Source organism: Anguilla anguilla, chromosome 7 (assembly GCF_013347855.1).
Source record: "Anguilla anguilla isolate fAngAng1 chromosome 7, fAngAng1.pri, whole genome shotgun sequence".
NCBI lineage: Eukaryota > Metazoa > Chordata > Actinopteri > Anguilliformes > Anguillidae > Anguilla > Anguilla anguilla.
The window spans coordinates 47,805,879-47,823,854 of record NC_049207.1 but is presented as its reverse complement, the minus strand read 5'-3'; the positions used below and the strand labels follow the sequence as shown (position 1 = coordinate 47,823,854).

The following is a 17,976-nucleotide window of genomic DNA, read 5'->3' as shown; positions in this document are numbered from 1 at the left end:
TTTAAATAAGGAAGACCGGACCGATTTCAGCATCATTACGGGAAAGACCCGTTTTTTTTTTATGTAAAATGAGTTGGAGATGTGATTGTCTATCTTTCCATTGTTATTACTGTTTTAATATTCCCATAAGGCAGTGTAATGATAATGCAGATCGTTAAAACCTTGTTGCTTAAGGAAGCATCTGAAATGCAACAACAGAGAGAGAAGACTGGGGCGTCTTCTGGATAGATAACCTTCAACCGCCTTAAATCTTGAAGTGTGTTTAGGCTTCTTGTGACTGGTAGTTTTCCTGCAAAACCTACAGCTCAGTGATTCACCCAGAACGCTAGCAGCTATCGCACTGCTCTCCGCAAAATCTGTCAGTGTGCTGAGCTGGAGAGGTCCCTCTCTTAACAGGCGATCCTGACCTCCGCTGCATCGCCTCAGCAGTCCATTAGCGGGCCACTGCAACGGCGATTTGCAAAAACCGCTATGCTAGTGCCGCTAGTGGGCCACTCTACGCTCGTTTAACTGGGCCTTCTCCGCAGGAAAAGCAGTAGATTTACATTATGTAATGCATTCCTGCCCTGGAGAGAGAAAGGCTCCATTCACTCCCCTATAAGTGTAAAAAAAAAAAGTCCCAGGTTTGACATCTGGGAAGATCTCTCCACTGTTTCCAGGCACAGGGCTAATTTTTTCCCCTCTCTGTATTTCCTACGGTGTAATCATAAGCAATCATGCACGCCAGGGGCTTTTCTGTGGGGAACGCTTCATTTCAAACGCATCTCACATCAGTTTCTCTCTTTCTTCGAATAAGATAGTCACGTTTATCATTGTGGTCAATTGAATAAATGTAAAGTTTAGGGTAATGCTCAAATCAATGTGCTTTAACCGTATGCACTGAAGCTATACATGCAGATTGCCATTATATTACTTTGCATAATACATTTGAATGCATTAGGCACTTTAATATATCTTAAAATACATACCATATCCATGTGTCGAGACACCAATTCAGACCCAAGGACCTTAGCAAAGTGTGCTGTGTGAATCGAGTGATTTAATTGATTAAATATGTGTCGAGTAACAATAAAAACCTTTCCAAGAGGAAGTGTGAATAGCACAATTTTGCACAAGAGACGCTTCTGGTCAGGTGTGCAGGCTGTTACTGTAAAACACAGTCATCTCAGCCGCGCAGGTAATTTAGTTCTTCCTCTTCCGTCCCTCGTCATTTTCATTCCGTCTCATTACCCCTTTGTCACCGCCACCGGCGCGTTCCGACCCTCGGTTTGGTTTTAATTGAATAAATCTTCGTTTCGAGCTCCCCGAGAGCCTGTTGTGTGGGGTAGAGAGGTGCGGTCCGGCGAGTCTGCTCCAGGTTTTCCTGTCATTCAGGTTCCTCATATGTTCTCATATGCAAGCCAGGAAGTGAAGGTTTTTTTTAAAGGAGGTGGGCGGGGATGGGGGGGGGGGGGGGGGGGGGGCTGGGTGATGAAAGGGAGCGGAGCCGTTATCAGCGGTCGCCGCTGAGCCGCCGCCAATGAGCCCCCAGCCCCGTTGTTATCGGCGACGGCGGCTGCGGAGGCGGCCTGACCAGAGCAGTCTTTTTTTTTTTTCATATTTTTTTTTTTTTTTTGCGGTCTGCAGTTTACCGGGGCCCTGTTGTGCTGCCAGGCCCTTTTTGTGCGCCTGACATTTCAGATGTGACACTAATTGCTCCGTTTTTTTGTTGTTGTTGTATCTACTTCTCTTTTTTTTGTGCCAGCGAGAAGTGAACTGGCGCTTAAACAGCTGCTATGAGATCAAGTGCAGGGCTATTGTAGAGAACCGTTTGTGATAAACTGCACTCTCTCTCTTTTTCTCTCTTACTCTCTCTCTCTCTCCCCCTCTCTCTCTCTTTCTGCATTGCCCCACTTCATTTTTTGGGTGACTGGTGCTGGGGGGATGGGGGGGTTGTTTTGTCAGAAGTGTGAATATGGCAGCCAGTCGTCCTATATTTTTTTTTTTTCAGCTTTTCTCAAAGGGCTCCTGGTTTGATTCTCACAATGGTGCCGTGTAATATTCCCGGGAATGTCCATTTCAGAAGAGCGCTGCTCAGGTGGGGGCTATTTAGGGGATCTTAAGATGAGAATCTGTTTGGGGGTTGGGGAGCCCCCGACTGTTCCCCCTCACAAAGCTCCCAATTACAACATAAGAGGGAGATCAATGTCCATCAGTGGGAGGGAATGTCCAGTGGATATGCCCCCTCCCCCCATCCTCCTCTAATATTCCTGTAATAAGCCAGCTTCCCTGATGGTGTGTCTGTGTTGGTGTGTGTGTGTGTGCGCATGTGTTTTGGTGTCTGTGCTGGCAATTGTGTGTGTGTGTGAGTGTGTGGGTGTGTGTGCCTTTGTGTGTGGGCACGTGTGTGTGCCTGTGTGTGTCCGTGTCTGTGTTAGAGGGTGCGCGCGTGTGTCACATTATGCAAATAATGTTTATCTAATGCAAATGACTTTTAATGTGCTGTTTGCTGAAACTTTGAGCGCCGGGAAGCGCATATCAATGAAGGGAGCGGCTTGCTATGCGTTTCTGCAGTCAGCCCTCGTTGCCCCCCTGCCACCCCCCCCCCCCCCCCCAGCAATAATGTGGGCCGGGCACAATGTCTCCCACAGCTTCTGTCTGGACGAGCCCTCCAATGCAAACTTAAAACATGACCATTCCTCAATCCCCCTCCAACCATGGACTTCCCTTTCACCTGCCAATGTGTAGCGCTGTAGTACATTTTTAAGCGCATGTTCAGAAGGAGATTACCATATACAGTGGCTTACACTTAGCTGTTGATACACTTTGTGTGATTCATAATTAAGGCAATGTGCTAATTGGGGCCATTAGCAGTGCCTCTGTGTGGTGCAGTGGGGTGAGAGCTTGCACAGAGTACGGCAGGCAGGCGTGGGTTTCAATCAGCCAGCTTACACCTATTTTATTTCCCCAATCTTCTGCGAAACTCTACATATATAACTATCCTGTCAGTCACTTCCTCTCAAGGTTGTGCTCACATATGAAGGGCCTGACAGATGCAAAGCGTCAACAAACGTCAAGCAGATTGTTTTCAACGGCTGTAGACAAACTGGGGCAGTCAAGTGGGCGCAAAAACCTGTTGACACGCCTTTCAGAACTCGGGTCTGTTTTCGAGCGTCGACGTGGGGGCACAGACCACCAAAATACAATGTGTATATGGCATCCCGGCATTGACGAGAAGGGAAAAAGGTAATCTGTTGCTTCAAATTCTCCCACCTTCGATGTGAACAAGTGACCTCACTTGGCGCGCGTCACTGACGCTTTCTATCTGTCAGGCGCTTGAGTTTGTCAGGTGTCTGATACATGAACATGATACAGGTGTAACGTTGTTTCATCCGCTGGACATCTAGAGATGGTGTCATAGTTGCTTTGTGATGTCATCACAGGTTCACTGTGCTCGTGTAGCATTGAATATCATGTGATATATTTCAGTGCATATTTTTTTTAAATGGCGCTTCCCGCTCCCTCCCTGTTTATCACGGTGTTCGTGACGTGTAATTCCACAGGCAAACGTGACGGCAGACTGCACCCTTCCTTTAATGACTGCGTGTGTGCATTCGGGGACTGTCATCGCTGGTGCTTACTGAGCGTCCATCATCCAGGCAAAAAGAAGGGGGGGGGGAGATTGGTGGGAAGGGGGGGGGGGGGTGTGTGGTCTGTTGATACAAAGATGAAAGGAGAGCCCGGCCATCCATGATTGGCCGGCGTTCCGCTTCTTGGCTTCGATTTCCCAGGCACCTGGCTGCTTGTTTAGGCCCCCACCGGACAGATCGAGAGGCCAGACACCAAGAGCTGGGAATCTCTCTCTCTTTCTCTCTCTCTCTCTCTCTCTCTCTCTCTCTCTCTCTCTCTTTTTCTCTCTCACACATATGCAGTCTCTCGGTCTCTCTCTCCTCTTTTTGTTGTTGGTCTCTCACCCCTCTCTCCCTCTATCTCCCTCTCTCTCACTCTCACACACATACACTCTCTCTCTCACTATTCTCATGTTGTTGCTCTCTTCCCATCCCCCTCCTCCCCTCTCTCTCCCACCTCTCTCTCTCTCTTTCTGATTCATTAGCGATACGGTGCTGGAGATGTGGATTTTTTTCACTGGAACACAAACACACAACTCATCCAATGCCCCCCCACCCCACCCCCTCACTCTCTCAGTGCTGCTCCGCTGATCTGTTTATCTCCAAACTCTAGTGTGGGGCTTTCTCATAGCTCTGCTTGTTCCCCATTACAGATCTCAGTCAGATACCAGTGAACAGGGCACACCCGCACACTCACACACACACACCCCCACACACTCACACACCCGCACACACACACACGCACTCACACACGTACACACTGACACGCACACATACACATACACGCATGCACTGACACGCACACTCACACACACACTCACACACGTACACACGCACATGCACACATACACACACGCACTCACACACTCACACGCACACACAACACACACACAAACACCCCCACACACACACACAGACAGATAGAAGAGCTTGTGTATCGGTGGAGATGGCCTGTGTGTTGTTCAGGAAAGCGTGTCTCCTGTCAGCAGTCCCTATCCTTGTCTTACAAGTGGTTTGTTATTTTTTTTCCCCGGCACAGTTTGGTGCATTTGTTTTGGGAACCGCAGAACCTTTCCAGATTGTGTTTATGATTTTACACAAAGCTTAACTGATGCTAACACAATGCTTATATCTATTCTAATCATAAATTAAGGACAAATGTTGATTTATTTTAATCCAGGCCCAAGAGTCTTCAGAGTTGACATTTTAGGATTTTTGAGGGAACAAACATTTTTAATCCATCTACTTATCGGCCAGGTGGTGCATTAGCATTTTTGAAAAGCAGGTTTGTTAAAGAGCTTCTGACCATATAGCTTTCAGACACTAAGTGTAATTTTACAGTTTGCAATCATCCAGTCTGAACTATCTAAGAATAACAATGTAATAACATATTTCCTGATTAGCAGGGGTGAACAACTGTTACTGTGCTTACTAAATTTTAATGACAAATTTTCCTGGCAAAAAATATACATTTTAAGGGGGCTGCTAGCATTAGATAGCTTGCATTAGAGGAGGTCTCAGGCTCTTTCTGTTTTGTGTTCTGCCTCTAGGTTTAGAATGAATATGGCACAGAGAGTGAAGCTGAACATGCTTATTTCGTAAATTAGAAATTATAAGTCAATTAAAGAAAAAGGCTTCAGGCCACTGTGGAAGGAACTGATATAATTACAGTGGCAATTATAATTGCAGGCTGTGATCACAATGGACTGTATAGACTGTGTTCTGCAATAATCCCATTTTCACTGTCAGTGGCCATGCTAGTGGCTTGCTTCCACTAAAAATGGTGCATTGATGGGTGCTGATTTAAACCGGATTTAGTTTGTGTTGTCTTTAGCAAGTGTTTTTTCATGCATTTCAGTGAGTTTACTTTTCACGTTCAGACTACTAAAAAGTCAAGTGTAGACTAGAAGTTAGGTGGAGCAATTAAATTTTTTTAAGCTTTACATCTTATCACTTTACATACCTAACATGTTTCATTAACCTTGAGTAATTAAATTTCCGTTTAACCGGGCTCCTAAATGATGTGCGGGATGCAGGAACCGTTAAGTATGATACATGCCCGACATTTGCATAATTTCCTAAAAATTGGCATTAAACGACTTCCTCTTATCTAATCATCTGGTTTAATGGGAAGTGACTAATTCTGACTGTTTAAAGAGCCAGGAATCCTGAAGTGCGGCACATGTAGCAGTTTGGTTGGTCAAACACCGCTTCTCCAGGAATCGTTTAGACCTCTCCGTGCCTCATATGCTGCTCTTATTGTGTTACGCTGATGTTTCCTCCAGTTGTTTCGCTGTTAATGGGTTCCTGTTTGGTGTTATTCTGTCTCAGTAGCTGCATTTCCATTAATGAATTTATGCAGCTTTGGAATATTAATGTGCGTAATGCCTAATGGAAGCAAGCACGGTGTACATACCAATTCAAGTTCATTCTTTTAAAAAAAAATTTTTTTAAAAGCACTATTCCTTAGCTCAAGGTTTTATAGAATGGAAAATAACTGGTCTAAATGTCCATTAAGGCAAACGGAAATAGCGTGAACTTGAACAAAAGGTGCCCACAGCTGCAGTGAAGAAAATGAAAATAAATCAATTATATTTACATGCAAATGGTGAAATAATGAATTAAGGGTGTTTGCGGTCTGGATTTTGTTGTTACTTTTCTGATCGATCAGTTTGAGAAGCTGATTAGAGTGAGCTCATCTCGCCTGGTTTCTCGGGTCTGAACTGATTTTGAAGTGAAAGCAAAGACCAACCAGCTGACCCTGCGCCTCGCCAAAACCTTGGATTCAGACCCCGGAATAAACTCATCTTTGGCAGCATTAGGAGGGGCTAGCCAAAATCATGTGATTGCACCCACCCCCCCGCCCACACACACAAGCACCACTATGAAAGCCCTGTCTTGGCTGTGTAGGTCTACAGGTGAAAGTGATTGATCATTATGCTCCCAGGTAAATTCACTGGCTTGGCAATGTAAGGTGAGCCTATCAGTTCATCTATGGGGCTCTAGTATTGGTTGTGTAGCAGGTGGTGCTGGCTGAGCTACCAATCCTGATCCAGCCTTCAGAACAGAACCGGAACCTGACTATGTCCATAGACGCCCATGACATCACACAGTCTCTGCAGTTTGGAAGGGTGAGACCAGAGCAAACCTATCTGGAAAAAATGCTCCTCCAGCAGGCAAACATAGCCCTGAGCTACTCCTTCACTGGTTGACAGAAAAGGGTCAGAACACACACACACACACAGAAATACAAACACACACATACACACACACAGAAATACAGACACACACACACACACAAACACACGGTGGCTGTGCACACAGAATGATCTGTGCTGTGTGTTTTCGTCAGGGTGAGATCACAGTGACTTACTGCCTACAGAGAGAGCCATGCGCTCTTCCTGTGTTTCTGGGGGGTGCCCCGCTCCTAACACCCCCCAAAAAGCTGCAGCCTGAACAATAACAATACCTCTCTGTCTCATTGTGATGTTTGAGTGTGAAAATCAATGTGCATTTTCATACAAATCATAATGATATTCAATATCCAGGAGAGAAAAGGCAAACTAGCAAAGAAACAAAACAAAAAACAGGAGCAGTCTGGGCCAAGACGTGGCGTCGAACCTCGGGAAAGGTAATTTCCCTCAGCTGACAGAGCTGATTACGACTGCGCTCTCACTTTCAGTCAGGAAAAAAAGAAAAGGGGAAACGCAGGAGCAGGGGCTCCCCAATCCCAGGCTGAAACGCCCCATTTCAATAACGCGCGTCAAGCTAAAATACGACCCGCGGCGCGATACAGTAAAGAGCAGCAGCGTGATACATTAAAGACATTATGAGCGCATAAATCACGGCAGGCGTTCGAAGGCACTGTTTGAACAACTTCCTGGTGCGTGCAGGGGGTTGCTCCAACGGCACGGAACAGCAGGAAGATGAACGGGGGTCCTGGGAAATAGGACAGAACCCACCCCCACCCTCACCCCCCACACACACACACACACACACACACATACACGCATGTCCACACCAACCCCCCAAACGACCAGCCTTTTAACCCGACGCTACATAAAACACTGCTCGTAACGCCAGGGACCCCATTTTACAACACGGAAAAGCCCTGCTCTGGCCTGTCAGCTTTCATGTTTGGAACAATGTGGGGGGGGAAAAAATGGTTGAACCCCGACATTCAGCTCAGTCGCGCGTGTCTGTGTGTGGCTCTGTGTGTGTGTGTCTGTGCGTGTGTGTGTGTGTGTGTGTGTGAGAGAAAGAGAGAGAGAGAGAGAGGGAGTGTATGTGGGTGTGTGTGTGTGTGAGAGAGAGACAGCGAGAGTGGTTGTATGTATGTGTGTGTGTGCGCATGTGTGTTTATGTTTTCCCAGGTCATGCTCGAGACCCTGCCCACTCTGACTCTGTTTTCCACACACCTGTCTCCCCTGTCACTCTGATTCCATCTAACCTGGTTATGTGGGCCATGTAATCTGCCCTGTAACTGAGCCATTCTCCAGCCTGTCCAACCCGCAGGCTGTGCATAAAACTTACCTTTCTCAGTCTCAGCACATGTAGTGGATTCAATCGTAAACTGTGTGTTTTAGGACTGCAACACGATTGGCAAGGATTCAGCTCACTCTAACTCACTGGCTGGATTCAATCGACATTCATCTTTAATGTTGGCTTACTGGTAAACTAGCAAAAGTTTTTGAGGGCAAGTTCATTTTAGTGATCGCTGAACTTGGCAAACTGATTACATTTTGCGGTGCGTTAAACTTAAGGACTTGTTTCTATTTTCTCTGATGTAAAGCTGGTTATATTAATGCTGTACTACCCACTCAAATGTAATGGTGGAGATGCAGTCAATTCAATGGGGATTCAGAGAATTTGTCTGCGATTCATTATTGAATGTAAATTTTTATGTTTTTCTTCAGTAATATTGCCGCAGCTCAGAAAATGCGTGATTTAACCCATCGAATTGTGCATGTACAGAAAATAAATAGCTCTTGCATTTAACTGGGCAAATGTGGAATAAATGAAGGACTGTGTCTGTACAGTGTGGAGTTATTATAAGATATCACGGCTGGTGTTCTATCTATCAGTGTACAGTTATTATAAGATATCACGGCTGGTGTTCTATCTATCAGTGTACAGTTATTATAAGATATCACGGCTGGTGTTCTATCTATCAGTGTATAGTCATTATAAGATATCACGGTTTGTGTACTATCTATCAGTATACAGTTATTATAAGATATCACGGTTTGTGTACTATCTATCAGTGTACAGTTATTATAAGATATCATAGCTGGTGTATTCTAATGTACAAGAACAACAGTGCTCTTTAAATTTTAGATACAGCACAGACATTGTTTAATGTAGTTACCAAGCAGGCACGGTAGAGTGTGTTCAGTGTTAAACACTAGTGGATTGATTACCTCTTCGGTTTATAGGGCCATAAGGCTCAGGATCACTGCGATAAACCATCAGGAGCTGCAATGAGGGAAAACCCCGGGAAGTCGCATAAAAGTTTTTTTTTCAGGTCGCGAATTTGTTAGAATATGTGCGCTGTAAAAACAGGTAAATTCTGCTCCATTAAAAATAAAATATCAACAGTGTCTTGGAGTCTATGTTCTGGACCTACCGAAGCATCGCCCACCCCCCCTCATCATTTATGTATACTTGAGAACAGTAATCAACATCCACTCCACCGCCCCCCCCCCCCCCCACGTGTGTGTGCTATCTTGGGGAGGAGGGGACGATGAAGTTTGCTTGCGGGGCTGCCAATCTCCCGTCCACACCGAATGGAAATATGCCCTGACCGGCGGGCTGTCAGTCCTTTTAAGTAAATTCCGCTGGCAGTCTATTAAGGTATTGATGAGCTGCTCTGATCGATCGGTGCGCTGCAGTGGCAGGACTCGGGGGAGGCGAGACCTCTTCCTGCGTTTGAGAGTCTCTTCCCCCTGCCGCCACGGCCCTGTCAGGGCGGGACGACGATGGCCTGCTCCTGAAAGCAAATCGTTTCGTTTTTTTTCTCTTTTTTCTTCTTTATTCCTTCTTTTCAGAAGGGAAAAAACGAAAACGGAGCAGACAGGAGAGTGGTGTTTTCTGTAAACAGGGCCGTGGGGAGGCGGTTTTTGTTTATTTATTTTTTTGCTTGGCGCGCATCGAACTGGCTCTGCGGAGCGGTGGTGTGATGTGGCAGCTCAGAGCCAATAGCGGCTCTGTCCGCTGAGGGTCGCACTCTGGGGATTGGTTATACGCCGGGTTTGATTGGGACTTTTGGTCACAAAAGCAATCCACTTAGCCCTCTTAGCCTAATCAGTGTGACTAGCCAAACGTGAGCCGCGGTGTCAGTCACTCAGCGAAAACTCATTTTCATTGGCTTAAATCGGGCTTTCTCCGCCGAATTGCTCATAAGTGAGAAGGACTGGCTTCGTAGTGATGTGGTGCCAAATTAATTTGGGAAGATTTGTTTCGTCTTGATTGAATTGCAAATGCCCCTAAAGAGACTAACTGAGTTCAACTGAATCCTACCCAATTTAGTGGAGCCTAGGGGGCCTCCAAAGAGCCAGCATTATTAAGGCGGTAGCTGTTGTTTTGTCTTGTTTTTGTTTTTTAAACAGTTTTTCCACTTTTCCTTTTTCTCCCCAAGTGAGAATTGGAAATGATCTCAGACTACTATTGTGCCATTCTCACTTACACATTAGGAACAGTAGAGCACTCACCTGCAAGCTGGGGGCTATTTTATACCGTATAGGCCCCGGAGTACTGCAGGAAAGCCAGTGACTATTTTACACCCTACTGGTCACAGACAGTACTACAGGTGAGCCAGTGAGTTTTAAGGGACCCTCTGAGTACTGAGTTGTGTAATAAGTTTCAACATTGAGTTTCTTGTAAAAGATTCGGAGTCTTAAGGGACCTCTGTGTACCAAGCCAGATAACGTATTGTATAAAGTGCGTAAAGATAAACTACCTCTGAGTTTCTCGCAAATTAAAAAAGGGAGGGTAGTCTAGGGGGCAAGAACTCCAAGGAACTAATTATACTGCTCAAAATGAAGCTGTATGTACCAGACTCTGCATATTTAGTCCTCTCTAGGTTCTGTAACCCCTGTCTAACCAACAGCTTAAAACAAATGAAAAAGATTTCTGTTGTAAACTCGCGTTGACATTATAATGGTGACCTAGCAACAGTAAAAAATAATAAATAAAAATAAAAATAAAAAATGTGTTGCTTTGTGGGTGTGAAATACAAAACCTTGTACCATAACAACAGTTTAACGAAGTGCCTTTGTCAGCTAGCATTTACAAAAAGGAACTTCAGAGTATTATATGTGCATATAATCTCCCCGCTCTCACAACCTCCACCAGACCACCGCCAATAAGTGTCTGCTCTCTTAGGTCTTCATCTGTAACACATGGGTTGGCAGTACTGTGCAGTAGTTTGGGAGCTCGACTTGTAACTGAGAGATTGCAGGCTTGATTCACAGATGGGGTACAGCCACTTGTGTCCTTAAGCAAAGATGCTTAATGTATGATTGCTTCAGTAAATATCCAGCTGTGTAAACGGATTGTAAACCATGTGTAAGTTCTTCTGAATAAGTGCATCTTCTCAATGCCTCGAATATAAATGTAATGATGCCCACTGGCTTGATAGCTTCCATCTGGTTATTATGTTTGTGTTTACTGTGCTTATTTTACCACTACCTGTTGCAATGGGTGCACTGTTAAAATATCACCTGTTCAAATAAAGAATGTAAAAACTTTTCAGGCCTTTTCAGTCATCATTAAATTCAACTTACAAGAAGACATAAGCGTTACGCTTTATCTTCGCAAAATCAGTTTGGCAAGGTCGTTTTAGTGATTAGGTATATATATGAGGTGAAACTGGTTTATTTTTTGAATGGAAATTTGTCAATAATTCTTTGGGAGCCCCCGGTAAGGATTCGTCCTGCCACCCTCCCCACCCCCACCCACCCTGGACCTAAATTTGTGTGGATTTCAGACGCCCGAGATGTGTGCACCAGCCGTTCTCCTCCCGTACGTCTGCTCCCCTCTCAGCTGTTGAATATCCCAGTGTAAACACTCACAGATGGACAGCCATCGAGCCCCCCCCCCCCCCCCCCCCCCTCCCGCCTCCACCCCCCTTCCCAATCCCAAGGCAGTTGCGCGTTCCAACTTTGCCCAGCGCGCTGGCGGATATCAGGGGTGGCGGCGGTGGTGGTGGGGGGGCCGGGGGGCGGGGGGGCTGGGGGGGAGCCGGGGCGGCGAATGAAACGGATCATTACGGGCAAACACGCATCGCTGTTCCAGCTCAGGTTTGACTTGGCCGGGGAGATGAAAAAAAAAAAAAAAAAAGAAAAAAAAAAACGGCCGACCAGCCGGCCGATCTGGCCGCCCGCTTTGGCTCGCGGGAAGGTGCGGCTTGTTGAGCGCGCGCCGCGCGCTTTTATTTTGCAAACAGCTCCAGCCGTCCTCACGAACGTGCCGCTAAATTATTCATGGGGAACAGCTTTTGTTTACCGCCGCGGCGCCGGTTAGCGAACGCGAATCCGTGCTCTCTGTGGCCGCACAAGAAGCAGATTTTTTATTTATTTATTATATTTTTTTTTCCCCGTGGCCCTGTTGTAAACATACGGATGAGTGACTGGCTCGCAAACCCCCCCCCAGGGCAGGAAGAAGGCCCTTTTCAACGCTAGTCAAGATCCTGTAGGGCGGCGGTGTGGTATAATGGTTCAATTCCCCGCAGGAGCACTACTGTTTTATACCTTTAAGCAAAGAGGCTTCACCTGAACTGCTTCAGAAAATATCCAACTAAACGGATAAACGGATTATACGTAAATAATGTAGGCTGCATAGTTCGCTGTGAATAACAGTGACTGATAAATACCTGAAATGTAAATTGTGCGAATTGGGAAAGATGGGCAAGATTTTGTGTGGTGAGGGGTTTATCAGCAGCAGTCAGGCACCACAAGGCTGATAAGAATGTACATCAGGAACAGGCAGGTTTACTTCTACATTTTAGGCATTCAGCAGGCACTCTTATCCAGAGTGGCTAACATAAGCCCATTCAGAGGGTTTAGGCAAAGAAGAACAGGTGCCGAATAATTAGGATCACAGCCACTAGTAACCATTCATATATAACTTACCTAAAGGTTGTAAATACATAAACCTCCAACATAGTGTTGAGTATGATTGTAGCCAACTGATCCTGCGGCTCTCCAGAATTTGGGATTCACACCCCGGAAATTAACTAATCTCTGGCAACTTTAGGAAGGGCTAGCCAAGGTCATGTGATTGCACCCAATCAGAACCTGACCATGTCCATACATGTCCATGACATCACACAGTCTCTGCAGTTTGGAAGGGTGAGACCAGAGCAAACCATTCTGGGAAACAAAATTGTTCCTCCAGCAGGCAAACATAGCCCTGAGCTACTCCTTCACTGGATGACAGAAACGGGTCAGAACATACACATATGCACACACACACACACACAAAGGCACACACCACACACACGCACACACATGCACACACACACTCACACACACACACACACACACACACACAAATTCACACACCACACACATGCGCTGACCACACACATGCACACTCCATACACACACACCACACAGACGCACACACACACACACAGACGCGCGCACAGACACGCTCGTCATGGTGATCACAGAGCTCATCTGCTTTATAAGCTCGTAAAAAGACGCGCAGCCTTGTTTCGCCACACTCGCCTGGCTCCCGACAGCATCCCATGATGCATCGGGTCCTTGCGAGGCGCACTCCTGGCGCACAGCTGCTGGTCATCAGCGTGCACATCAAACAGAAAGAAGCCATTAGAGGGAAGGAGGCCATCAGGTATATGGATGAGAGAGCCCTGATATTAAATACCCTCTGCTCTAGTTAATATTCAGATGTTGATTGTGGATTAATTAGTCCATCTGGTGCTCAGCAAGCCTCCCCTTCTTGTACACGGGAAGGCCACGTACCAGCAATACGGTCTGGGGAGCCCTGGGGGGTCAGCTGGATCTGGGGGAGAGCTGGAAATTGGATCCCCCCCCCCCCTCAGAGAGTGGAGGCTTTCTCCTTTATCCTTCCCTGGTCCTCAGTCCCCCCCCCTGCCCCCCCCCCACCCCCAGTCTCACAGCATTGGGATTAGAGCCCTGCAACAGCAGACAGAATTTGAAGCGAAACTGGGACAAAATGGCTGGACTGTACGGGTGGTGATGACTATCCAGCGGCAGGTTTTAGTGGTGCCTCGCCCCGTAGCGCCGCGGCGTTCAGCAAGTGCTGACGCAGGCAGGAGGCCGAGGAAGTGGGGCTCTGGCCATTTCTGGGTGTTTGCCACCCCCCCCCCCCCGCACCCCCCACACACACATCCCTTCCCCCCGGCCCCTGTGCTGCTTTGTGCAGTTCCGTTTTACCTACTTTCACAAATTGGTGATTATTGCAACATCACCTCACTCAAAGGTCAATTTTTTACATGATTATAAAAGCACTCAAAGATGCAGCATTATTACATATTCCTTGTTAGAGCTGTGCGGTATTATCCTTGGGAATCAATGGGTATTAATTGTTAGCACTGCACAATATCCCCGGGTGTTTATTGTTAGTGTGCAATCCTGATGGGTATTTAGAGGTAGCATCATGCAGTTTTAATGGGTATTTATTCTCGAACATCGCACGCTGTCAATGGGGCTTCGTTGTTAGCATTGTACCAAATCCCCCAGTGTTTATTGTTAGCGCGTAGATTTAGCAGGTATTTATTGTAGGCGTTGTGCGGCATTGAAGGATGCTTAATTGCGCCGATACTTAATAATTCAGCGCTGCGCCGCGTTCCTGGGCGTTTATTGTCGGAATCCCTTCTCTGAATACATCAGGTGCCTTTGAGGTGGTCCTCGTTCGCTGGAGATCGTTAACTCGGTGTCAGCTGCTTTGACCGCCGGTGCTGAAGTGCTATTGAAATGTTAATCGATGCAGGAGTAATGACCGCGTTGTTGAACCTGGCGGCGCCCGTTGACGGACTAGCGCCACGATCTTCCGCGAGGGACGGCGGCTCACGTCAGAATTATGAGAACGCTTCCCAGGAGCTCCGTTGAAAAACGCTGGAGAAAAGATAATAAGCGAACGCGATCGCGGCGGAAGCGATCGCGGCGGAAAACGTTGGCGATATGAAACCTGGCAGCTCTCTGGTTATAGGTGCCCCCGCATTTCGTAATTGATACGGCCGCATCCGCACACGGAACTGCTGTCTCCCGCGGATCCGTCACAACTCTTTAAGCCGAGCCTTCATCCCCACGCTAATTTCCAATAAATCATATTTCACACTTCTCTGCTGCAATCATGGCTGCGCTCACACAGTCCTGCTGAAGACCGGCTGAACCCAATCTGAGTTAAACCTTTTTTCTTTCCCATCAAAATAGATTCTTTTTTTCTCGCCCTTGCTTGAGTACCTGAGATAAGTCTATATTGTCAGAGGCAGAAGGGGGGGGTGAAAAAAAAAGCGATATCTCGTTCGGGAAATGTCACGTTTGAAACCGAAGTGGGCAGACGGGGGGGGGGGGGGGGGGGGGGGCGGTCGCGGGTTAACCTCGCGTTCGGGGACGGGTCCCCTCCTTCTCGCCTCCTGTCTCCGTGTCACACGGGGGCTCGGTCTCCCCTCTCTCTCTCTCCCCGCGGTATTTCGCTTGTCATACGCCGCTCCCTTTTTCTTTTTCTTTTTTTTTTTGTCGATCTCATTACGGAATTAAATGGAGCGGTAACTTTATTTTTCCGCCGCGGCGTAGACGCATTCAATTCTCTTAACGAATGGCGGGGCCCCGCGCTGTCCGATTGATCACCGAAAGACAGCTGATTCGCCGATGTAGAACCGCCGCGCGCGTTATTGCTGTTTCATGTCGTTGGCCGTATCCAGAGGAGCACTAAAACGCGTATTTCAGGTTTATTTTCTATCGTCCCTGTCCATTGTGTTGTAATTATATCATCGGGGTGTATTTTTCTATTATTGAAATCGCGCGTAATGGCTAGCAGACAATGGTGGCATTCTTCGCTCTTTATTAGTTCTGTAGCCGTATTGAGCTCCGCCGACAGTAAAATAAAAGCCCTTTATCACTGCGGAGATGTGTTTCAAATTACAACCAGGAAATGAAAAAAATGACCATTAATAAGAGAGCGCTGCGGCGTGATCGAGTATCATCTGGGAAGTGTAAACTGCAAAATAAAATTACGAGCCTCGATGGGCCGAATGGCCTGTTCACATCAATAAACCCCCGTGTTCTTTTGTCCCTAAATGAGAAAACACAACCCCGGGCGATGTGTTTGGTGAAACCGCGCTTTGGCAAATGGCCGTTCTGTGGGCTTTTCGGTTGAGTACAGTTTGCCCGCTCCGGAAGCCTTTAGAAAGTCTTAGAGTTATGGGAAGTGACATCGGTGTAGTAAACTGTGGAAAACAGTTGTAGATTTTTTTTCCGGAAACAGGCCTGGGGGGGATGCTGGTATCTAATTGGGTCAGTGTTTCCGGAGTGTAACCTCACAGGTGTCTGGTCACTCGGAGGGGTGGATGGGGGAGGGGGGAGGGGGCGTGGGTGGAAGGGGAGAGGGTTAGTTGTCAGTTGTCAGGTGTCAGTAGACTCAAAATGAGGTCCCCTGGTGAGTGATGGACCCTGTGGATCCAGCAGCCGGTAATGACCCAGTGTAGACCCCAGAGCATTCTGGGAATTGGGAGGGGGGTGGGGGCGGTGGATGCTGAAGCCGCACCAGCAGGTGTCCCTGTGTAACGGATAACTGCTCTTTCCGACAGAGAGCAAGGACGTTGTTATTTTTCACTCAGCCACTGCAGCTACAGTGCAGCCATACGTGAAGCCAGGGTGGCCATACGCTTAGGATCTGCTGCTTCAAATGGGACCGCTATTAGCCACCAATAAATGCACATTGTGAATGGATGGGAAAGAGTTATAAATGAGATTTGGCTGCTGCCAGTGACACTGAAAGGACATAGAGCCTCACAGACAGGGGGCAGTGTGTTATTTTTCAAGGGTGATCTGGTTAAGAAACCGCAGGTAGTAGCCCATACAACTAAAATTACAGAAGTAAGCATATGTATGTGCATTAACATAAGCATGCTCCCAGATATTCATACTGGTGTTAAGAGATGTTTTTTTTTTCTTTTTTTTTTGTTGTTATACCATAAGTTGCATTTATTATGTTGAATTTTTTTTGTAGATGTTTATGCTATATTTATGATTGTGTCTTTATTACTGTTGTATTATTATTTACAGATGGTGCAGCTCACTTGAAAAGCACTCCGTGGTTATTGTGTTGTGGGCTGTGCGTTTGCGATCTCCAAGGATTCTAACAGGTCAGTGCTTCTTTTTTTCGGCGCAGGTGAACGGGAAGGATATCTCCAAGGCAACGCACGAGGAGGCGGTGGAGGCCTTTCGGAGCGCCAAGGACCCCATCGTGGTGCAGGTCCTGCGGCGGAACCCCGTCTCCAGGAGCCATGGCAACACTCAGGAAGCGCGGCTGGTGGACGTCTGCACGCAGACGGATATCACCTTCGAGCACATCATGGCCCTGGCCAAGCTGCGGCCGACCACCCCTCCTGTGCCAGACATCTGTCCCTTTCTGCTCTCCGACAGGTAACCCCCCCCCCCCCCCACCGTCCGTCTATCCCTGCTCCCCCCTCTAACAACCGCCACCCCCCCCCCACATCCCTCTGTCCCTGCTACCCCCTCCAACAACCGCCACCCCCCCTCCCTTCCCCCTTCTTTCCATACATGTCACCCAGCTGCAAACCTCTGTTCCATGCAGTGCAATCTCAGTGCGAGCTGGTCTGGAAAATTCCACTTTTTGTTGGTGAGAAAATTTGCAAGCAGGTCATTTCCGCAGTTATAGTACTGAAGGCACACTTGGACTTGACAAAACCAGACAACCAAAACTGTAGCAAGGTAGCATGGACCAGATGAAGCTTAGCGTTGCGAAGTATCTACGTTTCTATCTAGGGGACAAGACAATATGAACAGAGGATATATATATCTCTGTCACTCAAAGTTAATACGAGTGACAGAGAGTTTATAAAGGTTTATTAATGTGAGTGATGCGCCTCCAGTGGGTAATTGTTAGGTTTAAAATTCAGCGCTCACTGCAATTTACATTTTATTCCTGGACATGCGGGTTGAGTTCAGCATTTTCGTTTAACGACTCAATTTTTTTTTCTGTCAGCTCGCCCATTAAATGATAATGCCAACTTTTATTTCCAAACCCGCTTTGTTTTAATACAGCAAATTGCTGTATTTCAGTTCTCAGCTTCAGTTGTCTAACTATGGCACTGAATTATATGAACATTTGCCCTTGCAACCCTTTGCATTTATTT

The 17,976-nt window shown here is 46.9% G+C and overlaps 1 protein-coding gene across 2 annotated transcripts in view; it reads left to right on the top strand.

Moving 5' to 3' along the window:
* Positions 1–17,976, top strand: part of LOC118231247 (PDZ domain-containing RING finger protein 4-like) — a 135,906-nt gene that overhangs the window by 95,540 nt on the left and 22,390 nt on the right. For both annotated transcript variants that reach the window (XM_035424895.1, XM_035424896.1), the window contains one exon: positions 16,989–17,242. In XM_035424895.1, the coding sequence (XP_035280786.1) occupies positions 16,989–17,242 (254 nt within the window). The remainder of the gene's footprint in view (positions 1–16,988; positions 17,243–17,976) is intronic.